This window comes from Artemia franciscana, chromosome 9 (genome assembly GCF_032884065.1).
Source record: "Artemia franciscana chromosome 9, ASM3288406v1, whole genome shotgun sequence".
Taxonomy (NCBI): Eukaryota; Metazoa; Arthropoda; class Branchiopoda; order Anostraca; family Artemiidae; genus Artemia; species Artemia franciscana.
The window spans coordinates 21,751,753-21,776,866 of record NC_088871.1 but is presented as its reverse complement, the minus strand read 5'-3'; the positions used below and the strand labels follow the sequence as shown (position 1 = coordinate 21,776,866).

At 33.8% G+C, this 25,114-nt stretch overlaps 1 protein-coding gene across 1 annotated transcript in view; it reads right to left on the bottom strand.

Moving 5' to 3' along the window:
* Positions 1 to 25,114, bottom strand: part of LOC136031139 (aminopeptidase N-like) — a 66,218-nt gene that overhangs the window by 19,044 nt on the left and 22,060 nt on the right. The window contains exons 6-12 of the mRNA XM_065710459.1: positions 24,716 to 24,914; positions 23,493 to 23,679; positions 17,705 to 17,864; positions 13,572 to 13,837; positions 12,840 to 13,023; positions 9,829 to 10,103; positions 1,959 to 2,155 (exon numbers count right to left, since the gene is read on the bottom strand). Of these exons, the coding sequence (XP_065566531.1) occupies positions 1,959 to 2,155; positions 9,829 to 10,103; positions 12,840 to 13,023; positions 13,572 to 13,837; positions 17,705 to 17,864; positions 23,493 to 23,679; positions 24,716 to 24,914 (1,468 nt within the window). The remainder of the gene's footprint in view (positions 1 to 1,958; positions 2,156 to 9,828; positions 10,104 to 12,839; positions 13,024 to 13,571; positions 13,838 to 17,704; positions 17,865 to 23,492; positions 23,680 to 24,715; positions 24,915 to 25,114) is intronic.

The following is a 25,114-nucleotide window of genomic DNA, read 5'->3' as shown; positions in this document are numbered from 1 at the left end:
CCCCCTACAGCCCCAGTGGCAAGTTTTGTACGTTACATGAGTTGCTCTTTCATTATATATACGCAAGGGGGCAGGTTTAATCATGAGTATGCAAAAAGGCAAAGGGTATTAAGATAAAACCCTTAGAAAGTACTGAGGAGGAAGTCAAACAAAAGCAAAACAAACTATTTCCAGGAGGGTTGTCAATAGGGTAGAATAGCAATATCTAGGGAATGGATGATGGTGCTAAGTTAAAACTTCAAATTTATGTTAAGAAGGAAGTTGAAAAAGAAATGGAGTACAGCCAGCCCTTCGTTTCTGGTCCTTTTAGATGTTCCCATTTAAACTGATAGGATTATTAAAAAGCCATTTGTTCAAAATAGCAACAAGATGTCATGGCTTTACCCCCCGTGGATGCCATACCCCTGGAGCCACTGGGCCAGGAATTATAAGTTATCCAATTTGTCCATTTTAGCATGCAGGAATTATCATTGAAAAAGGGGAATCCTGGGTCCGTCCAAAGACACTAAGGGTATCGAGGAGAAGTTTGGGGGAATGTTGAGGAGTTTATCGTGCTAAATCAAAAGACACTATCTGCATCCAAGTTATCAAAAAGCCGTATCTGTAATATCTTAGGTAAGGACAGGTGTATTAACTGAAAATTTTTTCAGAGTCACTACTACTAATACTACTAGCCACTCTTAGGAGTTGCTAAGGGTCAGAATATTCGATCAAAAGAAACTATGTCCATTTCAATTGTCTAAAGGGTGAATTTGAAATATCCCAGGTATGGCTAATGACATTTAATTGTAACACTCACGAAATTTTGAGGAAATGTTAAAATAAATCAAAAGCTACGAATTAAAACTATCAAATTAGAATTCGATAGTTTTAATTCTTACGCAAGCGACTTGAAAAATAGGAAAAATATTCATTACATTAACCAAAACAAAACTTTGGCAATCAAAACCAAGAGAAATTAACTAAAAAAAAAATTTCTGAAAAAGAATTTCTTCAAAGAAAGCCAAAGATTCATAATAACTTAAGACTAGCAGAAATAAATTCCTATAATATTTCAAACAGAAATTGACCAATAATTACTATTCAAGAATAAATTAAACTCAAAACGAATAGAAATAGAAATAAACCATGTAGAAAACACATAGAAAGCAGGTACTAATGAATATATGAATAAACAAATCTTAAAACAAGTAAAAATCAAATAGGAAAGTTCAAGTCAAAATTAAAACGAACAAAAATTACTACAAGCGATTGTTTGGCTAATGCCCTTTTCCCTCTTTCCTAACGATAAGACCTCAAACTTGTTGCATCATTTGTGCTTTACTAAAAAAGAAATTTATTCCAAACATTCTTACTTATATTTACAGCATTAAAAAATGAAAATAAAAATGGCAGTAAAACAAAATTTGTAATTGCTGTGTTTCCAAGAATTAATATCATTATAGGCTACATCAAATATTGTTTTCATTAGTACTTTTCAATCATCTCGATAATCGTAATAATTTTATATTTATTTCTCGTCGATATTTAGCAAATCAAAAGTATAGTGTTTAAGATACATATAGTTTTCAATTAAATTGTTAAAAAAAATTACATCCTTGATGAAAATTGGGACATCAATAATCTGTCTAAAAAAGAGATGAAAAAAGTGGATTTTCAAATGGATTTAGGATAAAAATTAAATTTTCTTAATTTTTGGGCTTCGGGCTGAAAAATTTAGTTAAGGAATTTTAAGCTTAAGGAATTTGAATGGTATGTTTTTCTTAACGGTATATAACTTCTACAGGATTTTATTTCCTTACGCTACGCAATTTTTTGTGTGTAATAAACGCTAAGGGTATTTTCAATGATTATGCTCCTAAAACCCAACGTCTCTCAGCAGCAATAAATAAATTTTTTACTGTGGAACTTTTTCCTAGTTAAATTTTTATTTTGTAAAAAAGGAATAACAAACTTACAACGATGATTCAACTCCCCCACTAGTCATCCATCTAGAATAGAGACTGTCAACATTTTCTTTACAATCAGGCAGTGCAAATTTACAAGCCCAACGAACAGCAACAATCCTTCTGTACAGTGTTATTAGACCATCTGATTCTGAGTCTTGGAATTTGACGTCATTATACAAATTTGTAACAAGACGCAAAATGTAGAGCTGCAAAATGAATCAGGTATTTAAATTACTCGAATAAACTGATAATAACAAGTTAAGTTTTAGGACTCATTGAGGACTGAGGATATGGAAACAAATCATTTATCTTAATTCTTCATTTCTACTTTCTAAACACTTACTTGAATTCCAATCATTTATTTTAATCACTTATGTCCACGATGGTACTGACACAGCATTACATTTAAAGCTCAACTAGCTGTTCTAAATTATGCAAAGTGTAACCTCCAGCAACAATTGCCCTCTACAACAACGAATTTACATTTAGTTAGCAGGGTATCTCACATGTTTATACTTTATAATCATTAAAAAAGAAACTTGCTACTATTACTACTACTACTACTACTACTACTCACAAGTCGTTGCAGGACCAAGCCACATGAGGTCAACACAGCAACACACCCTTCTCCTCCATCTAAGTCTATTCAAAGCCTCAGTCTCTACACCTTCCAGATTTTTCTTAAATCTTTCCTGGAAATTGGAAGTAAAAATTGGAAGAAGTTCCAATTTCCCTAAATCTTTCCTTACGACATTCTCCCGCTCCATTCGGGGATAATCTGATTTTAGTTCGGCCTTATATGGTTGGCCAACAAGGATATTTTTGAAAATTTGTCATCCGCAGAGAGTGTCCTAGCCATCACAACCTTTCTTTTGTTATAATCCCAAAAAGGTGGGAATTACAAATGGCTGGACATCGTTCTGCTCCAAACATCCCTGATATTATCACTGTTGAGAAGAAAGGACAACAAGTATGATTTTTCTAAATTGATGGTGAAATACCAGTGGAACTTCATGACTCGGTAAAGAATTTTTTTTCCGTATATAAATAGACCATTGCCTAGGAAGTTATTGAGTCACTTTAATTTATCTTTTGTAGAGGATAGGGGTATGCACTTTACACCTTCAAAACAAAAGCTTATTGCCGAGCTTCACTCGAAATGGAATATTGTTATGCGTCACGTTGTTTTGCGGTGGATATTTGACCAACAGTTTTCATTGTCATAGAGATTCATAGAGCCCTCTGATTTAATCTAAAGCCACACATGAAGATGTTTGTTGAGATCTTTGCCAAGAAACGATCTGAGGCAAAAAACAAAGTCTGAAAAGAAATCTTTAAGCTCATTTTAAATTCGCCCTTTGGTAAGATGTGCGAGAGTGTGCTCAACAGGAGTCATTTTGACGTTGAAACCGACCCAACAGAATGTGTCCGAACCATAGCCGATCCGAATTTCACATAGTTCTCGAACATAGACTCAAATACGGTCCTTTTGCATAGAAAAATCAAATTAAAAAAAAATTATTTAATCAAAAACATTGCCACTGGCAGTGCCTAATTAGAAATTACAAAAAAAATCATGTTAGAATTTTATTACAATGTTTGTAAACTCCAATGGATGGGCTAGGGACCAGCTCAAGTGTATTATTTATTATACAAATTTATGTCCAATTTATTAGATAATTTAGAAAATAGTGAGCACATTAGCTCTCGAATAGACTACACCAACTTGGACGAGTCCATTTACCTGGAACTGGTGAAGCGCCAGTCCCGAAAGAAGTTGTTATTTTTAAAACACGGACAGTGAGCAGCTTGATACCCCAAGGTGTGCTTGCAGGTTCGAAGGTGTACTGTGTGCAAACACGCAATGAAAATATCAAAAAAGACTGCACAGGGGTATCATCCAAACATGTAAAGAAAAAAAATCAATATCAGTGTTTATACGATCTGTGAAGAGGATAATTTTGTTGCAAGAGCGAAGTTTGTGGCGATTTACTCTTTAAAATTTAGAAACTATAGAGTTCGAGTTGAGCAAAATGCCATGCCAGCCACATCGGACAAAGTCTATGTATGTACGGACTGTGTGAAGTTACTACCTCACAGTGACTACCTTACTTCAGATCGAGACGTATGTGTAGATCACAGATGGCGCTTTGGTCTGGAGAAAGCTCAGTAGTTTGAAGGAGGAGGTTTCGATCAGTCTCCAGCTCAACAATAAGTATTTTTCTAGTGTTTTTAAATGTTTTTATTTTTTTCACAAAGTGGAATCGATGTTTTAAAAGGTGCTTAATATACAATTTTTACCGGTTATGTAATCGTACCAGCTCGCCCTGGCCACACCATCCGGCCACTGTTTGGCCCACCACGTCTACCAGCCCGGCCGCCCCACCCGTCGACATGTCCAAGTGTTTTTAGGTTCATTTAGCTTAGGTTATCGTGAATGGCCACGATAACCTAAGCTAAATGAACCTAACTTAAAAGTTTTCAACTTAATGTAACCTAACCTATCCAGTTATGCAGTTATCTATAACAATAGTTGAATAGATGGTAATGATTGGGTTGTAATTCATACTCATGTGTCTCTGGCACAAAAATCCATGGAACAGCTGAAGATTGGCAGTGGGTACAGAGGGTTTGGTTAGATTTAGGTTATCGTGAATGGCCACGATAACCTAAGCTAAATGAACCTAACTTAAAAGTTTTCAACTTAATGTAACCTAACCTATCCAGTTATGCAGTTATCTATAACAATAGTTGAATAGATGGTAATGATTGGGTTGTAATTCATACTCATGTGTCTCTGGCACAAAAATCCATGGAACAGCTGAAGATTGGCAGTGGGTACAGAGGGTTTGGTTAGATCGCCCGATATTTACATGCCATGATGACGTACTCTCGTGTGATCTGTTTTGTTTCCGTGGGTCCTTTAATATATTTTCATAAATCGTTTTCAGATAGCACTTGGCGTGCTATCTGAAAACGATATATCTTTTGATATTTCTCCAAATTTCCATAATCGTTTCAAATTATGTTTTATTCCCAATAAAATCTTTTGGAAAATTTTATTACTTTAAAAATTAATACAAATGACTGTTAAATGACTCAAGTCTTGTGCTATTTGTATTCAAGTCTAATACTAAATCCATTAAATTGTAACTCTTGCCAAGGATCAGAACTTCATTCTTTTGTCGTCAATTTGTACATGTTCATTTTTGGCGAGATAAGTTAAGAGACTTTTAATTTGCTCACGATTCGAATGAGACAATAAGTCTACAACACTTGATGAAACTTTAGATAAACTTTCTTCTTGTTTTGCCATTTTCAAAGTTTCACAGCTTTCAGAAATCTGAAGTTGATCAAAAACATTTACTTTGAGCTTCATTTCGCGGTAGGTTTTATGCTTATTGGCACGTCAAAGGTCTTTTTGAAGTAGAATTAATTTTTCATCGTTGGCAATTGTTTCATTGTTAATAAACTTATCAAATTATCTTCAAAGTGCTCTTTTGGTAAAAGAATTAGTTCCATTGGCGTCAATTTGTTTATAGTTTATAGTCATTAAGTTTATAGCTATAAATGGAATCTCAAATAAAATATGTTTAAGCGTAATAAAAAAAAACGATGGTGTTCAACATTAAATTGTATAAACCGAAATGGCTTTTATGATAAAATCCTAAGACCATTCAATGAAAATGGATGTGAAATAAAAAAGTAAAGGAAGAAATTCGAGAAATACACAGTGTTTTTGGTGTGCAAGCTGTTTATGTTTAGGGAAACGTCCCAACGAATAAGCTTTTAATAGTGGAATGTGATAAAGACATCAGTTGGAAGAAATAGCTGCATTCAATTCAAGACCCCGGAGAGGAAGTTAGATATTTTGCAAAATGGATGCCTAAGAAGATACCTGATAAAGAAAAATGTATCAGATATCCGAAGACTTAAACTTTTGCTCCATCTATCAAAAAAGCCTGAAAAGCGGCAAAGGTTTAATTGAATCTAACATTGGCTATTGACCAAAAATTGCCCAAGAGCCCTTTGAAGAGATAAAAATGTTTTACACTCACATAAACATTTTCTGCTTGATGAGTTGTCTGAAGAATGAGATTCTTTATGCCGTAGATATGCCATTTCTAGTAAAAGCATATCGTCTGAAATTCTGGGGTCTGGTCATGATTTGTACGTATTGATCTATATTTTTAGATGCTGCCTTTGATTTCTTAGGATTGTTCTTGATTTTAGAGGCTGACCTTGATTTCTAGAGTTTCGTCTTTGTTTTTACGGTTTAGTCTGGATTTCTACGCCGTGGTTAAAAGTCTAAGGTCTGATCTTGATTTCTGTTGTTTGAACTTGATTTCTATGTATTGGTCTTGATATCTAAAGATCGTACTGGATTTCTGTATGTCTAACTCTTGATTTTTGCAAGTTCATTTGGATTTCCTAAGCATTGGTTGTAATTTCAATGGGGTTGCTCGAGATTTTAATACACTGAGCTCTTGATTTCTTTAGACTTTTCTCAGCTTTTAGATGTTCGCCTTTTGATCTCTTGATTTTTTCGGACTGGTCTTGATTTTTAGAGACTAGATTTGGCGTTTCTAGGATCTGGGGTTTCTAGGGTCATGAATTTTATGTATTGGTCTCGAGTTTTTGATATTGTCCTATATTTCTTTGGAATTGTCTTGATTTTTAGAAGGTTGACCATGATTTTTAGAGTTTGTTCTTTGTTTTTACACTTTTTTCTGGATTTATATGCACTTGTCATGGTTTCTAAAGATTTTTCTGCATTTGTCTATGTTGATCTCTTGATCTTTCGCAAGCTCGTATGGGTTTCTAGGCATTCGTTATGACTTCTAATGGATCACTCTAGATCTCTACAAGCTGACTTCTTGATTTCTTCGGATTGGTCTTGATTTCTTTAGTTTAATCTTGATTTTTATCAATTCGTTTGGATTTCTAGGATATGGTAATGGCTTGTATGTATTCGTCTGGATTTTTAGATGTTGCCCTTGATATCTTTGGGATGGTTTTGATTTTAGAGGTTGACTATGATTTCTAGAGTTTGGTCTTGGTTTTTAAGCTTTGGTCTGGATTTATATGCGCTGGTCATGATTTCTAGAGATTGCTATGGATTATTATGGATTATTATGATTTTATGATTATTTTATGATTATTATGATATTTATGATTTATGATTATCATGATTATTATGGATTATTATGGATTGTTATGGATATGTTGATCTCTTGATTTTGCAATTTTGTCTGGATTTCTAAGCGTTGGTTATGATTTTTATGGCGTTGCTCTAGATTTCTACATATTAACGTCTTGGTTTTCTTGGATTGGTCTTGATCTCTACTTTGATCTCTTGATTTCTTCAGGTTGGTCTCGATTTTTAAAGATTGGCCTTGATTTATTCAGTTTTGTCTCGATTTGTATAGATTCTTTTGGATTTTTAGGATTCATTCATGATTTGTCTGAATGGTCTTAATTTTTAGATGTTGCCCTTGATTTCTTTGGATTAGTCTTGATTTCTAGGAGTTGACCATGATTCCTAGAGATTGGTCTTGGTTTTTACGGTTTGATCTGGATTTCTATTCACTTGTCATAATTTCTACGGATTGTTCTGCATTTCTGTATGTTGGTCTCTTGATTTACACGCGTAGTTCATGATGTCTATAGTTTGGTTTTGATTTCTAGGGTTAACCCATACTTTTATAAATTCATATAGATTTCTATGCATTGCTTATGATTTCCAAGAGTTTGATCGGACTTGTATGGAGTGGATATGATTTCTATGGGGTTTTTAACTTGATTTCTGGCAGCTGGTCTTGATTTCTATGATTGGTTCTGAATTTCTACATATTGATCGCTTGATAATTTGTAAGTTTGCCTGGATTTCTACGAGTTGGTCATAACTCCTATGGAGTTGCTCTAGATTTATGCATATTGACCACTTGATTTCTTCTGATTTCATCGGTTTGTCTTGAATTTTATGAGTTAATCTGGACTTTTATGGTCTGGTCATGATTTGTATGCATTACTCTTGATTTCTAAGGATTGTTTGGATTTCCAAATGTTAATATGTGAGTTTGTCTGAATTTCTATGCATTGGTTATGATTTTTATGTGGTTGCTCTAGATTTCTACATATTGATCACTCGATTTCTTTGGTTTTGTCTTGATTTTGAGAGATTGATCTTGATTTCTTCGACTTGGTCTTCATTTTTATGAATTCGTCTGGATTTCAGTGGTCTAGTTATGATTTTTAGGGGTGGCCATGATTTCTACAGTTGCATCTACGTCTACAGTTACATGATTCGGTCTTAATTTATATGTATTAGTCTCTATTTCTACAGTTTGCTCTTGAGCTCTAGAGCTTGATCTTGATTTCTATGTATTGGTTTTGATTGTAAAGATTGTTCGGGATTTCTACATATTGACCTCTTAATTTTTGTGAGTCTGTCTGGATTTCTATGAGTTGGTCAGGATTTCTATGGGGTTGCTCTAGATTTCTAAATATTGATCACTTGATTTCTTCGGTTTGGTCTTGATTTTTATGAATTCGTCTAGATTTTTAGAGTCAATTCATGATTTGTATGTCTTGATCTTGATTTTTAGATGTTGCCCTTGATTTTTTAATATTGTGGGAATAAGGAAAAGGTTTATCAAGGAATCTTTTAAATTCTATGTCATTTTTAAGAGTAAGGGGGATTTAGTAAGGAAAATCACTGGAAATAAGGAAAATGCCAAGAACATCACAATTTAACAGTGAAATGGCAAGATCCCGGAGTTGTAATAAAAAAAACAAAGGGTCAATTTTAGTTTATAAGCTTATTTTTACAGAAAGAAGGTTGAAAACGCTTTAGGTGTCATATTGCAGCCCTGAGGGTGCCACTAGGCAGGCTTATTGTACCAAGCTAGTGTCAATTTTGACTAATCATCAGACGAGACGCTATAATGAATTTTACTTTAAGCTTAAGTGAACAATTCTAGTGTAAACAAATATTTTTGTTAGAAAACGCCTGAAAAATGCCTTATGTGTGATAATGCACGTCAGAGGGTGACATGTGCCATCTACTGAGTGTCACAGGCTGGGGAATGGTTTAAACTAAAAGGTTCAAAAATTTATTTTATTACACAAAGTGGTAGTAATTGGCCCTTTGTGGTGGCTTAAAACCTCCTGTTTTAAACTATAGACTATGAAAAGTTGATTCCTCTGATAATTTGATCCTGTTTGGGCAAAAGTTGATCTTTTACGGGACACAATGGTAGTAAACGCCCCTCTGCGGTGGTTGACTTAAGACCACCTGTTTTAAAACTCTAGACTATGAAAAATTTATTTATCTGATATTTTGATCCTCTTTGGGCAAAAATTGGTCTTTTATGGTTGAAAACAGCAGTAAACACCCCTCTGCGGTGTTTGGTCAAGATAGGGTGGATTAAAACCTTGGTGTAACAACCAAACCCTATTACATAACACTCAAAGTAAACACTCCTTATTACGCAATTAACAGCTGCATCTCTTACAAAACATTCCCTATGACGTAACAACCAAAGAAATCCTGAAGTAAAGAAGCCTCTGAAGGTTTTTTCAAGATTCTCTGCTATATAACAACCACGATAATCCTGAAGTAAGAAAGCCTGGGCCCTAATAGGTTTTTTAAACTAAATGGACACCTGTATCTCTTAGAAAAGATTCCCTATGACGTAACATGCAAACCTTATTGCGTAGGAGTACTAAACACGTAAGCTATGTTTTTGCAGTAAAAACGCTCCATGATTTTTGATGGCTGTGACAGGCTTTTAGAAGTGGAGAAATAATTTTACTATTATATCTGAAGTCATCATAATAAACTAAGCAACAAAAAGAAAATCAAATTGAAATTTACCTTGAAATCACCATAAGCAAGTCTGCTTCCTAAGAGATTATCTAAAAATGGGAGGTTATTGTCAAAAGTCTCCCATGGCATCCATTCTAGCTCATTTTCTAAGAACTTTGTCATGCCAAGAGCAGAGTCGTAGGTCAGGTGACCGTCCTTAGCAAGATTCATAGCATCATCAATAAGTTGACTTCTAGTCATAATATCAACAGATATGGGATTTGCTGCTATATATTCTTGTATTAAAGCCCAGTTGACACTGTCATAATTTACTCGGTAGTAGCCTGAAAAACAAAAAAATTAAACTAGTAAGAATATATCCAAATTAAATAATGGCCTGGAAGGACTCTATGTCTCTAAATAGATCTGTCAGTTTCAGCTTATAGTTCACATATCCCTCAAGGTAAATAGTAAGCTATTCAAGAATATGTGAAAAATTGTCTATAATGACTGACATTTGAGATAATTTGGACTTTGTTCGAATTGTTCGGATTTTGTTCCTACTCTTTAAGAATGACCCATGAATCACAAAAGCCGTTTAATAAGAAGAAACAGCCCTTTTGAAAGTACGAAAAAAGTTTAGCGTAAAGAGCGAGGTATTGACTAGAGGGGGGAGGGGAACCACGTTATATATGTAATAATTTCTGTTCGTTTTAAGTTTAATGTTGCTACTTACTTTCAGTTGGAAAACTTCTTTTATTTAATTTCTGATCGTTTTTAATAATACTGGAAAATCCGGTGTCCCCTTCATAGAAATGTCCTTTCCTCCATGAAAACTTCCTCCATGGAAATATCTTCCCACTTAGCCCCCTCACCGGACCCCCCGCCCTAACCACAAGAAAAAAGTCCCCCTGAAAACGTCTGTTTACTTCCTAATAACCAATGCTATACGTAAACAATGGGAAACGTTCATGACTTATAGCCCTTCCCCCGGGGACTATGTGGGATTAAATAATCCAAAAAGACATAGTTATTAAATTTTCAACTATCCTGAGCAAAATTGCTATCTCAAAATTTTGATCGGGTGACTTTTGGGGAAAAATGAGCGTGAGAGGGTGCCTAGTCCCCCACCCTATTTTTTGGTCACTTAAATGGGCACTAGAAGTTTTAAATTTTAATTTCCATTCTAATGAGCACTCTCACTATATTCTAGAACAATTGGGGTGATGCGATCACCCCTGGGAAAAAAAAAATCAAGAAAATGCAAAAACAAACAGCAAGAAATAAACACGCATCCGTGATCTTTCTTCTGGCAAAAAATACAGAATTCCACATTTTTGCAGATTGGAGCTTGGAACCTGTACGGTAAGGTTATCTGATACGCTGAATGTAATGGTGTGATTTTCATTAGGATTCTATCACTTTTAGGGGGTGTTTCCTCCTTTTTTGAAAATAAGGCAAATTTTCTCAGGCTTGTAACTTTTGATGGGTAAGACTAAACTTGATGAAACTTGTATATTAAAAATCAGCATAAAAATTTTATTCTTTTGATATATCCAGTAGTATCAAAATTGGATTTTTTAAAGTTTCGGTTTCTTTTGAGCCGGATCGCTTCTTACTTAAAGTTCTTTGCCACGAACTGCTTGATACATGCTTAGGAGCAAAATTTGACGTAAATTAGGCAACAGGAGTGAACTGATTTTCTCTAGCATCTTTCGAACACTAGATTGCGATCAAATTAACATGTAGACTCTAGCTAAGCTCTAACTTTAAATATGCTATACGTTTAAAGGCCGAAAATATTGCACATTTTTAGTTGAGTCCATAAAATGTATCGATTGATAGAAGTTGGAGGGCTTATCAAACATACTTGGTATTTGATCCAACTATTCTCTTAGTATTATTTTGCAATATTTTCGTAGTAGAGTATTAAATCATAGGGTTTGACTACTTGAACTTTGAACTTGAACTACTTGAAAATTTTATGGTAAGTATAAAATCAATCATTTAATTTTTTTTTCAAGAATCTTGAAATATAAAATCATGTTCACTGCCATAGTATTTATTAACCTTATATAGAAAAAAATGTCAATAGACAACAAAACATATGGCAAATATTTTGATCTTGAAGTTGACAATAGTAAAAGACAACAATCGTCAATTAAAGCCTATTTCATAAATTTGGATAAGATATGGTGCATTTTCATCAGATTTGTATCTGCATCCAAAGTTGAAATTTGTTGGACAAGTCCGTGTCAACTACTAACTAACTGCACGAATAATAGAATTTGATAAAAATAGTATCAGGGGAAATGAACTAAAGACAGTAATTATTGGAACAATTTCACATGGTGCAAGAAGTATTTGAACCTTTACAAGAATTGAATGAAAGACAAAGGCTGAGAACCAATAATTTCAATTATTGAAACCAAGGAAAAGGAAAAATCAAAATAATACATATTGGTCACCAGACTTGGGCTTATTTTGCACACTCGCATTTTTCTTGAACAGATTTCTTCTCGTGATAAACTTAAGACAAAGAGTTCAATTCTTCTGTTTTGTGGGGTACAACACCACACCATTGTTTCTATCCTTCGCAGGACTGTTAACCGCAGTCGACCTTGGATCATGAATAACGAATTGCCTTTGGATGGTCCTCCGATTGGTTTCCTTTTTTATTTTGCTAATATGACTCAATAATAATAATAAAAATTTCAAGAAGTAAATGGAAATGTTAAAACGTTAATGATGAAGAATTTACCATGCAGGAAAAGCTTGTCTAAAGATAGTAAATGAGCAAAGGAGCTAAAGGTATAAGCAATTATTTGGTAGGATATTTAGACCCTGAGATGATTTCGTATTATTCAGCGAAATGTACAAGGGTATCGTAAGGAAAAAATATCGGCTCCTCCTATGAAGACTAAGCGTTCATAATAAAGTGCAAAATTTTACAATATTCGAAATAAACGTAATTTTTCGGCCAAGAAACCTTTTCCCCTCGATAAAAATTATTTTGCTGCCCTTAGAAAATAAAACTAAACATGAAAAATGAAAATAATAAGGCAAGAATCCCTTTTTACCTTTGGCTCTTAAATTCATAATCAACGGCATTTCAGGGAATAGTGCATTTATGGCAGTAACAGGTCCAGGAATGTTTTCAAACCAATAAATTGACTCTGTGGAGAAATCCTGAGTGTAAGTAACTGGAATCCACCAAAAATAAGGTTCAGGCTCTCCATTATAAGGTGGTCGCACATATCTCTCCTATAACACAAGGAGACAAATAGTTAAAAATCAACTTGATCTTTCTACGCTTGATCTTTATAGAAAACAAAATAGGCCTCATTTCCAACAATCAGATAAAATGTATTTTTCTTTTCAGTCTTTGCCTTTAGTTAAAATTACCAAAACTAACAGTTACCACTTGAATGTACAAACTCAACGTGAAACGAACTATTTCAATCGAACCTTCATTCTCTGTTTTTGTCTCTGTTTCAACGAGCTTTACAGTTTGAAAGATAGTAAATTAATAAAAAAATAAATCAAAATTTTTTGTAAACATCTTCTTAATAGTTCGCAAAGACAAAGGAAATTACACTTTTGGGCAGCCCACTCAGTATTTTTCAGTGTAATGAAAAACAAGGCAGAAGAAAAATAAAATAGTTTTTTGCCTTTTCACATACATTTGATTGTTCTTTTACTTTCTTATTTTTAAGCTAATAATTTAAAAATCATAACATTCATGTTAAGAAGTTTGAAAAATGAATATAATGAAGGATAAGGAAATGAATAAATTAATATTTTTTAAAAACCTGTCGAAGTTCAGCAGATCTAGTAGTGTAGTCGCGAGTGACCGTTACTAGTGGAAAATTCATTTGAAGAGTCCAAGTGTCCATAATTTCTTGAACTGTTGCTCCTCCAAAATCGAGTTGATCTTCGTCTGCCACAGACTGCCATGCTTGAAACAGATCAATCATTTCGGAATTGTCGAATTGGTTTTCATCTAGATATTTCCTCATGCCACGAACAAAGGTGTCATTTCCAAGGAAACCTTCCACCATACGTACAACAGAGCCACCTAGTCATAAGACAGTTGATTAAAGTCCATTTTAAGCTCTAGCCAAAGAATTAAGATGTAATGTTTTATCAACAACTAGAACACAAATATTCGGTGCTATACCTGTAAAAAAGTTGTATTAGCTCAGAGGATCTCGAGCATTAGGGCAACACAGAAAAGCTTACAGTATTAGGTTGAAACTTTCAGGGCATATTGAGGGGTATTCTGAACTAATAAAAACGCACTATGGGCATATTATTACCACTATAGTTGTTAGTACTACTATTCCTAATAATAATGGTATAAATGTGAAACTTTCAGGGAGTGTGTAGGGGGGCGTTGGTCTAAATTAAAAAAAGCTACTATTTCTACTACTACTATTTCGATTATAACTGCTACTATTGAACTGAATCAAAATAGTTTAAGTGCATCCATATTGTCAAAACAGACCAGGTCGTCAAGATATCCAGGCGGGATATCTTAGGAATGAGATAGGGTATAAAATAGAAACTTTCAGGTAAAATTTATACTGCTTTGAAAATAAATCAAAAGGCGCTATGTGTATCTGGTTGTCAATAAGACGTCATAGAACTATATGTCAAGAATGACTGAGGGTAATAATTTGGGTCGTTCATGGCTACTAATATTACTACTTCTGCTCTAACTAGGAACAGAATAGGGTATTAAGTCTTATTCTTCAGAACAGTTGAGCGAGGTGTAAACTGGAATCATATTACACTATGTATGTCCAGATTGTCAAAAGGGCGAATATAATTAAAATTGTTTAAAAACTATGCCCAACATATAAATGGTACAGAAAAATCTGGATTCTCATAGAGAAAAATCGAAGAGATATAAAATATTCTTTTCTTAACCAATCAAAAAGACTATGTCAATTAATAACGAACAGAAATTAATTCTAACAAATTTTCAAAGAAAAGCAAAGAGCTATATTAAACCAAAGTCTAGCAAAATTAAAGTAAAATAATTTTTCGAGCTTAAAACTACCATAATTCCTCATTAATAATTAAATAAAACCCAGTCCTTACCAAATTAAAACTTTCAGGAATGATGAACAGCACACATATTAATCTCTTAATCCTCTGTTTATTTTTTTTTTTTTTTTTTTTTTTTTGTCAGTAGCCTAATTTTCGTGAAGATGGTAATTTTTATATTATAATTTTTATATTATGACATAATAAAAACAGCTCAAAATAATAATTTTTTTCAGTAAAGTACAAATTATGTCGTAATCTTTAGAAGGCACAGAAGGAATCAGCCCTACTCCTCTTAGTTTCTTCTTGTTTTGAGTTTGATTTCTATGTTTCTGTTGTATTTATTGCACAATATATTTATGTTGTAATTTCTGTTGTTGTTATTTTTTGGGGTGGGGGGGGGGTCATTTAGTTATTGATAGTAATTTAGGGTAATTTTGCACTTAAAAAATATTTTGCTTTATTACTTCTCGCTACATTGCAAAGTAAAGTGAAAAGTCACATTAAAATGTATTTTTGAGGGCTTTTAATGGAAATGACAATTTTTTTTGTGCCAAGACTAGGCATATCTGATTGTAAGGTATGCTTTGAATCGAATTTTTTTTCGTATCATGTGTGATTACACTGCAAAACAGAATGAAAAACCATGTTAAGAGGTTTTTTTAGAGCTTTTAATAGAAATGCCAAATTTTTCTGTGCCTAGATTAGGTATTTCTGATTGAACTGTCAACTTTGAATCTTAATTTTCTTCGTATCTTGAATAATTTCGTTGCGTAGTAGAATGAAAAGGGATATTAAGAGCTTTTTTGAGAGATTTTAATGGAAGTGCCCCATTTCTTTTAGTCAACACTAGGTATTCCTGATTGAAAAGCATACATTGGAGCTTTACTTTTCTTCGTATTTTGAATAATTTCAATGCAAAAAAGTGAAAAGCCATATTAAGAGGTATTTTTTTTTAGCTTTAAATGAAAATACCACATGTTGCTGAGCCAAGACTAGACATTCCTGATTGAAAGGAACGCATTGAATCGTATTTTTTCTTTGAATATTGTATAATTTCATTGCGAAACACCGTGAAAAGCCATTTCAAAAGATATTTTTAAGAGGTATGTCCCATTTTTTTCAGGCAAGGCATTCCTGATAAAAAGCACACATTGACTCGTGTTTTTCTTCATCTCTTGCATAATTTCATTCCGAAACACTGTGTAAAGCCATTTTAAGAGGCATTTTGAGAACTATCAAAGGACGCAAGCTTAACTAAAAACAACCTAAGTTAAAAACAGTAAACCTAATCTAGCCTAAAAAAAAAAATGAAAAACGCCTAGTCTTGGCTTAGTGAAATGGAAGATTGCCATTAAAAGCTCTCAAAAATGCTTCTTAATATAGCTTTTCATTTTGTTTTCCAATTACATTATACAAAATACGAAGAAAATTGCGATTCAATGTGTGCCTTTCAATCAGGAATGCCCTGTCTTGGTCCAACAAAATGGGGTATATCCATTCAAAGCACTTAAAAGTACCTCTTAATGTGTCTTCTCACTGTGTTTTGCAAGGAAAGCATGCAAAATGTGAAGAAAATTTGATTCAATGTGTGCCTTTCAATCACGAATGCCTAGTTTTGCTAGGCATTCTAATTAGACTTTCTAATAAGGCTTTTAAAAGGTTTTTTTTAATAAGGCTTCTTAAGCCTGTTAATAAGGCGTTAATAAGTATAATGAAATTATACAAGATACGATGAAAAACACGATTCGATTTATGTCTCTCAACCAGGAATGCCTTGGCTTGGCTTAAGGAAATGGGGCATTGTTCATTAAAATCTTCCAAAATATCCCTTAGTATACATTTTCATTGTGTTTTGCAATGTAACTATACAAGATACGAAGCAAAATATGATTCAATGTGTGTCCTTCAATGACGGATGCCTAGTCTTGGCTCAAAGAAATGGGGTATTTCCATTAAAACCTAATAAGCAATAAAAGAAACAGGGGAAAAAATCTTTTCCATTGTAATGAAAAAAAAACACTAAAAGTTCATCTGACGCGAGTTTTCATTACAAAAAAAACATGATTTCAGTGTTTTTAAGGAAACAAAAACCTTTTCCTTTGCACAGAAAAAGAAAAAAAATGACTAATGTTTCATCTTACATGAATTATCGTTGCAAATTGTTGAGGGGTGCTAAACTAAGTCAAAAGCCACTAATTAGAACTATTAAATAAGAAGTATATATTTAAATAAGAGTATATATATATTTATATATATATATTATATATATATATATTTATAATATATATATATATATATATATATATATATATATATATATATATTATATTATATATATATATTATATATTTAATATATTAAGTATATTATTTAAATAAGAAGTATATATACATCAAAGAATGGAGAAACATTTATCATATTAACCAAAACCAATACTTTGGCAATTAAAAACGGAAAGAAATAAATAAGAGACTTTCCGCAAAACAATTTTTTCAAATAAATGTAAAGAGCTAAATCAAACTTTAGACTAGCAGAAATAAATTCCTACAGTTATTCACACTTAAGACGATGAAAATTACTATTAAAGAATAAATGAAACCAAAACGAAAAGAAATTGAAATAAACGACAGTAGAAAACATAGAGATAGCAGGTACTAATACAGATAATCAAATTTATCTTAAAAAAAGCTAAAATTAAATTGAATGTTCAATTCACACTTAAAACGAGCAAAAATTACTTCATAGTAATACACAACAGGAGTTTGGCTACTAGCTTTTTCACGCTTATCCAACCGTAAAAGCTTTAAAGCTTGCCGGGTCTTGTTCCTAATAAAAGAGTTACATAGCCAAATTCACTCAACAACAAAGCTACAACGAGGCAATTACTTACTTTTTTCATACGCAATAGAATCAAAAACACCATCAGCCTCATTATTACTATCGACAGGAACGTACATTGGTCTGCTTGTATCCAATGAATCTGGCCCTCCCATCACATATTGCTTAGTATCAACGACAAACATTTGCTCCTGTGGCCAATCTGATCTCGCCTTAAATTGATAAGACGTTACACAAATAATACTGATTAAGGATAAAATATGGGGTTTCAAGATTTAACGTGACTCAATTTAAATGGTGGCACATGGAGTTTAGAAGTGCCCTATTATTTCGAAGAGAAAAAAAACAAATCCAGACATACTAAGGAATTGGCGAACCATCGAGAATGTGCCACAATCCTTTTACCTGATCTGAGCGTCAATGGGAGTGCTTAACATGGGATACTTATTGGACCAATCCAGCGATCCCCATATGTAATTTACAAGCGATACCAAGTGCTTGTCCAACCGTGTGTCAATTCAACCAGTTTAGATAGCTAGGTATACCTAAAAAAAACTAACAAAACTATGGGATTTGCTAGCTTCCTAACTAATCTTGCAAGAATTATCTTGCGTGCAATATAACCTAGAAACAGTTAAGCGATCTGTATATGTCATACATAATATTCATCGAAGACACAATCTAGGGGAGAACTGGGGATTCTTTCCACGAAAGAGTATTTTAAACTATGCTTAATTGCACATATTAGCATATTAAAACAATTAATATTTAAATTAGCCAAAATTAAGAGTGTAAGAAAAAGTGTAAGAAATATGTGTTCTAAAGTTGATGTCCGGCATTTATCCCCTGGAAAATGCCTCCCCACAGAAAATACCCCATTAAAATAACTTCACGGAAAATTCCCCATCCCATTGAATATACTCCCTGTCCCAAAAAAGGAAAATTTCCCCCCAAGAAAATCCACCCGCGGAAAATATCACCTCATAAAATTCCCTCCTAAGCAAATCCCCACGATAATTCCTCCATAGAAAATTCCTCGACGCGTAAAATAAAGCAGCCAAAGAGAACAAAATAATTACCTGTGGTACCTTTTACCTATGTGAATATAGAACGGACATTGGCGCTACCAATATACTTAGAGATGCGACAACTAAAGATTTCCACATGATGGGGAAAATATATCATAAGAGATTTAATTTACCTCAGTGGGTGCCCCCCCCCCCAATGTAAAGATTGATGTAAAGTTACAACTTGCTCCTTCCAATCTTATTTAGCGAAAAGTACTTGCCACTGTACCTGATGCAACAATCTCTCTTGCCTCGGTAATACTTCACATACGAAAACAGCTTATGAGTTTTGTTGCTTTGGCAATCAAAAAATCAGCTAGTGGAAATAATATCAAACTGATTGTTCCGCATACAATTGATTTCCCATTGCTTTGGCAATTGAAAAATCAAGAGCTAGTGGAAATAATCTCAAACTTATCGTTCCGCATACAATCATGAACCAACATATATTTCTACGGGTTCACGTACCTATACCGACTCCTCATTTATCAATTGCCAAATTCCTTCAAATCCTGCTTTGGCTTTTTAAAAATTGCTATTACGATTGGATCGCGATCGTGGACAAATTCCCTACACGAATTTGAAATGTTTGGAATCTCACCTTGAAACTCATCCTGGAAACTGAAACTACGAATACCTTTTGTTTTAGATCACTGAATGAATTCTTAGATCCTTACGCTGTCATTCATTTGATAATTGATTTAATATTTTTATGCAGTGTATTTTTCTCTCTTTTTTTTGCATACAACATTTGATTCAGTCAATTCATTCCCCATTAGTCATAATCTTACTAAGCTCAAATTTGTCAAAATGCGAATATCACTTTGCTAGTTACTGTAACTACCCTTCAAAGTCAGCCAATATCAAAATACTGGGTATACCTATTACAACTCTCAATTTCACATCACAATGCATCAATTAGGCAAGCGGAATTCCAGATCTCCAACAGTCTAGAAAGCACTTCCTACCTCAGCCTGTGACCCTGGTGGAAAATTTTCGCCCGAAGTTCACTATCCTTGTGTTCTGGATTCCCCTTAAAAGTTATCTGAAACCCCTATTTCCCCATAGCCCCAGGGCTGGGCACACTCAATGTGGAATAGGGTGAGCCCTGAAGAGAAAAAGTTTCTGAATCCAGCCTATGACAAACTTAAAACATATTACAAACTAAACATAGTTAGATGTTATAAAACTACAGAATTCAATTGAAATATCTCCCAACTATAGCTGAACGCATATAGCAATATGCTGGTGCCCATTTTAAGGCTAAACTCTTTTTTAAATAAAAAATTACTTTAACTGCGCCGATATTGGCACTTATTTTTCTTCTTGTCTAAGAAAAAAACAAGTTTTTAAATTTCGGGGACTGGATTGTTGTAACAATTTTATTTGAAGTATTTACTTAACAGCAACAATATCAACAATAAATTTAAACAAAAAAAAGAGCATCACGTCATTAAATTCCCTCGAAATGATCGGCGGTTAAGAATATTGTTATTTACTAATCTGACAAAAAAAAAACTGCGCAAATTAGAGCATTCTTGACCAGATAGTTCAGATGGAGCGCGCTCATTGAAAACCAAAATTACCAGTACAATATTCTTGGTTTCCATAATACAGTATGAGTCATACTTTCTTATGGAGACGCAGTTTGCGTTTTTTTTCGTTGTTGCTGGAGGCTTGCCATGAACTTATAGAATAAAAAGTTAATGGAAAGTTACTGTTCTAATACAGCCCTGCACTACGTCATAATACGTGCCAGCAGTGAAACATCTTGTTTAATGGATTGTAAAAGGTTTGTTTACTGCAGCATAGTAGGCTGCATACAGAAACGCATGATAATTAGGTTTGGCAATAGATAATTTAGAAAGAATGTGACTTTTGTGCTATTGGGGATCCTCGCAACAGAAGGTATATTGTTCAAACTATCAAGAAATATCAAGAAATTATGCTTGCCAAATGGCGAAAATTGCATAGAAAGACTTTATTAGGCAATGTTTGCACCCCATATGCTTTATAATAACAATTTGGAAGCTTTATAGCCACATTGAGTATATTCTAAGCTGTAGATTATTATCCAAATATTGGTTATAAATAGTGGTTCTTCTGCATGTATAAGGGATACTCATATATATAAGACACCTAAAGTGTATGGTGTTACGCACATAAAATCTATAAGATTCCAAATCGACAAGATTCCAAAGGCAAAAATACTCATTTTCATATCTCCACGTTGCACTTTCATTGGCATAATATGTAAAAACATATTTCGCTTAATTAAAGTTTTTGCGCTAATTATAAGCAACTGACAATATTTCTTCTATTTGTAATGTTATATCTTTGTTTGTAATGGGAAGGTTTGGCAAGTGGTGAATTATCCTTGATTCTAACGCTAGTAGAAAGCTAGAATCATGTGGGTTTTCTTTTTCTTAATTTGCTCTTCTATTACATTTTCATTGTTAATATTCGAGCAATGTTGCCATTCAGCAAATGTATAAAATGCTTTATTTAATTCATATAGGCCAATTCCTGTTCATATTTTATTCTTCGTTGTTTATTTATCAACTGATTTATATGTTTTAGGAATACATAAATTATGCTTGCTAATGGGATCATTCTCTGCTACAGATTTCTATCGAAGCGGTTTTAAAATAAAAAATATTTAATCCATCCCCCCTCCCGATAGAAAAGCAGCAACTGAGGACTAGAACTAAAAATTAAATAAAAGCAATTTGGCTAAATAGGCATTCCCAAGAAACCATCTAAATCCGTAGTCACAGCCATTAATATTATATTTATGCGTTTCTATGGGTAACTAGAACCTACAATTTCACCTTAGAGCAACCAGCTGAAGGCTGCTAATTCCTACAAAGTTCTGCAGAATTCCTTTTGAAGGATCATAGAAAACACAATCTGTGTAACACAAGTAACTGGCGAAATATCAAACAGTTCGTGGTAACGAACTGTGCAGTAAGGAGTGACCCGGCTCAATAGTAATCAAAACTCTAAAAATTGGAACTTTGATACCAACAGCTACATCAAAAGAATCGCATTTTGAGCTGATTATAAATATATAAGTTTCATCAAGTTTCATCTTACCCATCAAAGTTACGAGCCTGAGAAAATTTGCCTTATTTTAGAAAATAGGGGGAAACAACCCCTAAAAGTCATAGAATCTTAACGAGAATCACATCATCAGATTCAGCGTATCCGAGAACCCTTTTGTAGAAGTTTCAAGCTCCTATCTACAAAAAAGTGGAATTTTGTATTTTCTGCCAGAAGTCAGATCACGGATGCGTGTTTATTTGTTTTTTTTTTTTTTTTTTTTGTTCTTTTGCTTTTTTGTTGTTTTTTTTCCAGAGGCGATCGCATTGACCCAGTGGTCCTAGAATCTTGCGAGAGGACTCTTTCTAGCGGAAATGAAAAGTTCTATAGCCCTTTTCAAGTGACCAAAAAAATTGGAGGGCACCTAGGCCCCCTCCCGCGCTAATTATTTCCCCAAGTCACCTGATCAAAATTCTGAGATAGCCATTTTACTCAGCGTAGTCAAAAAACCTTATAACTATGTCTTTGAGGACGATTTACTCCCCCACGGTCCCCGTGGGAGGGGCCACAAGTTACAAACTTTGACCAGTGCTTACATATAGTAATAGTTATTTGGAAGTTTTCAGGGGGATTTTTAAGTTGGGGGGCTGAGAAGAGGGGGATATGTTGGGGGAACTTTCTTGGAGGATTTTGTCATGGGGGAAGAAAATTTTCATGAAGGGAGCGCAGGATTTTCTAGCAATATTTAAAAAAAAAACAATGAAAAAATAAATATGAAAAAGTTTTTTCAACTGAAAGTAAGAAGAAGCATTCAAACTTAAAACGAACAGAAATTATTACGCATATGATGGGCTCACCTCCTCCTAATACCTCACTCTTTACGCGTAAGTATTTTTAGTAATTTCAACTATTTATTCTACGGCTTTTGTGATTCAGGGGTCATTCTTAAGAAATTGGGACAAAATTTAAGCTTTAGTGTAAAGAGCGAGGTACTGACGAGGGGATGAACCCCTTCATATACGTAATAAAAACATGAGAATACAGAAGTTCGTTATTTAAGCTAATTTGTAAGTTACGTTTATCTTTTACTAATAAAAACATTCAGAAGTTGTATTCTAGTTGCATTTTTAAGTAACCAAAAAATCGGAGGGCAAGTAGGCCTCCTCCCCCGCTCCTTTTTTTCTCAAAATCGTTCGATCAAAACTATGAGAAAGCCATTTAGCCAAAATACAAATATGCAATTTTTTTTAATTATTCATCTGCGGAGAGCCAAAATCACAACATGCATTGATTCAAAACGTTCATAAATTAAATAAAAAAACAAGGTTTTTTAACGGAAAGTAAGGAGCGACATTAAAACTTAAAACGAATAGAAATTACTTCGTATGTGAAAGGGGCTGCTTCCTCATCAACGCCCCGCTCTTTATGCTAAATTTTTTTACTGTTTTAAAAAGTAGAGTTAAAAGAAAGAGTTAAACTTTAGCGTAAAGAGCGGGGCGTTGATGAGGAAACAGCCCCTTTCATGTACGAAGTAATTTCTGTTTGTTTTAAGTTTTAAAGTCGCTCCTTACTTTCCGTTAAAAAAAAAAAACTTGTTTTTTTTTTATTTAATCTGTGTCAAAACTAAAATATCACACGGTGTGACGGTAGCGAAATGTTTTGGCGTCCCGGGCTTAGCTGTGGCCAAATATAGTGATTTTATAGTTTCTTTAATTTTTTTTTTAAACATACCGCTCCTAAGGCCAAGTTCTCCATGTATGTTGTAATTCCTTCATTGAGCCAAATAACACTCCACCAATCACAAGTGACTAGATTTCCAAACCACTGATGTGACAGCTCATGAGCAATCACTCCGACAACATTCTGTTCGGCTCTAGCTGCCACTTTCAATGGACCATCCCAAAGAAGTAGGGATTCCCTTTAAAAAGAAAAAACAAATCGAAGAAATTATTAAAACCAAACAGTAGCTGTGATACAATAATAGAAATGAAATATATACAATAGATTAACTTCCATGAAGTTCAGGTGCAATATCTATGAATAGATAAAAAGCCTAAGGCCAATGACTGATATTGTTCTGAAAATCCAATCTATAGCTGAGCTGAAGAAAAACTAGAATGACTGAGAGTAAAGTACGATCATTAAGACAAACAGACGTTTCCGCATTTCTACCTCAAAGTCTATCTGAGGCAACTTTATACAAGGGGAGCTAAATGCCTAATATGTACCAAAATAAATATGAAAATTCAGTTACCAAGCAAATATTTTAGATATTTTTTAAATCTAGAAGCTCTATTTGGAAACCCCAAAAAATCTATTTCAACAATCCTATTAAATTCATACAATGCTAGCTACGAACTTAAGGTACTTATAATAAGGATAGGTTTCTCAAATCACATATAAAAATAGCAAAACAAGACCTGCTGAAGTTGAGACTGTGACAGGGTAAAAAAGGAAACCTATGCATAAATTAAAACATTTCTAAGGATAGAAAAGGAAAGGGTAAATAAAATCAAAACTAAGAAAAACTGTGAAAGAAAAAAGATCAATCCAAAGACAGATATGAGAAACAGGTAAGAATGCGCAGTAAAAAAAAAAAAATAATAATACAATTTCGAATGGGAAGACCGCGAGGATAACAGCATGGGTAGGCTACTAAGGAGAATAGTAACGGCTAACATTACTTTTCATTACGTTTTTCCAAATGATACAAACATTATTTTTCCCTCAACGAAAGGGGAAAAGTATTTAAAAGTGCCTTGTCTGTGGCATAAATAAATTCAAGATATTATTCCGCTTATTAGGTCACCTGAGAGAATCTGGTATAGGCAAATACACTACCACCTATCAAACATTTTAATACTATCAAGTAAGATTCCGCTAAATACTCAAAATATTGTAATGAGATGTATCATCATAACAAAGACGTTATTAGAGCTATAGCAAAATTCTACCTATACTTTACTAGTCCCCAGTTTTCCATGGCACCAGCAGCAAAGTAGGGAACGGCAACTTGGTCCATTTTGTCCAATGAGTACATGAATCCTGTGTAACTTTCATAGAAATCTATCATGACAGGTGTCACAGTTAAGCCCAATGAGGCTTGCTCAGCGTTATAGTTGGGGTTTGCATAGTGAGCAATAGGCGTACCACCTTGAACGACAAAAAAAATATAACTTCTTTTTTTACTGGTTTTTACTCAACTCTCTCTCTACCCTCCCCCCTCTCTCTCTCTCTCTCTCTCTCTCTCTCTCTCTCTCTCTCTCTCTCTCTCTCTCTCTCTCTCTCTCTCTCTCTCTCTCTCTCTCTCTCTCTCTCTCTCTCTCTCTCTCTCATCTCTTCTCTCTCTCTCT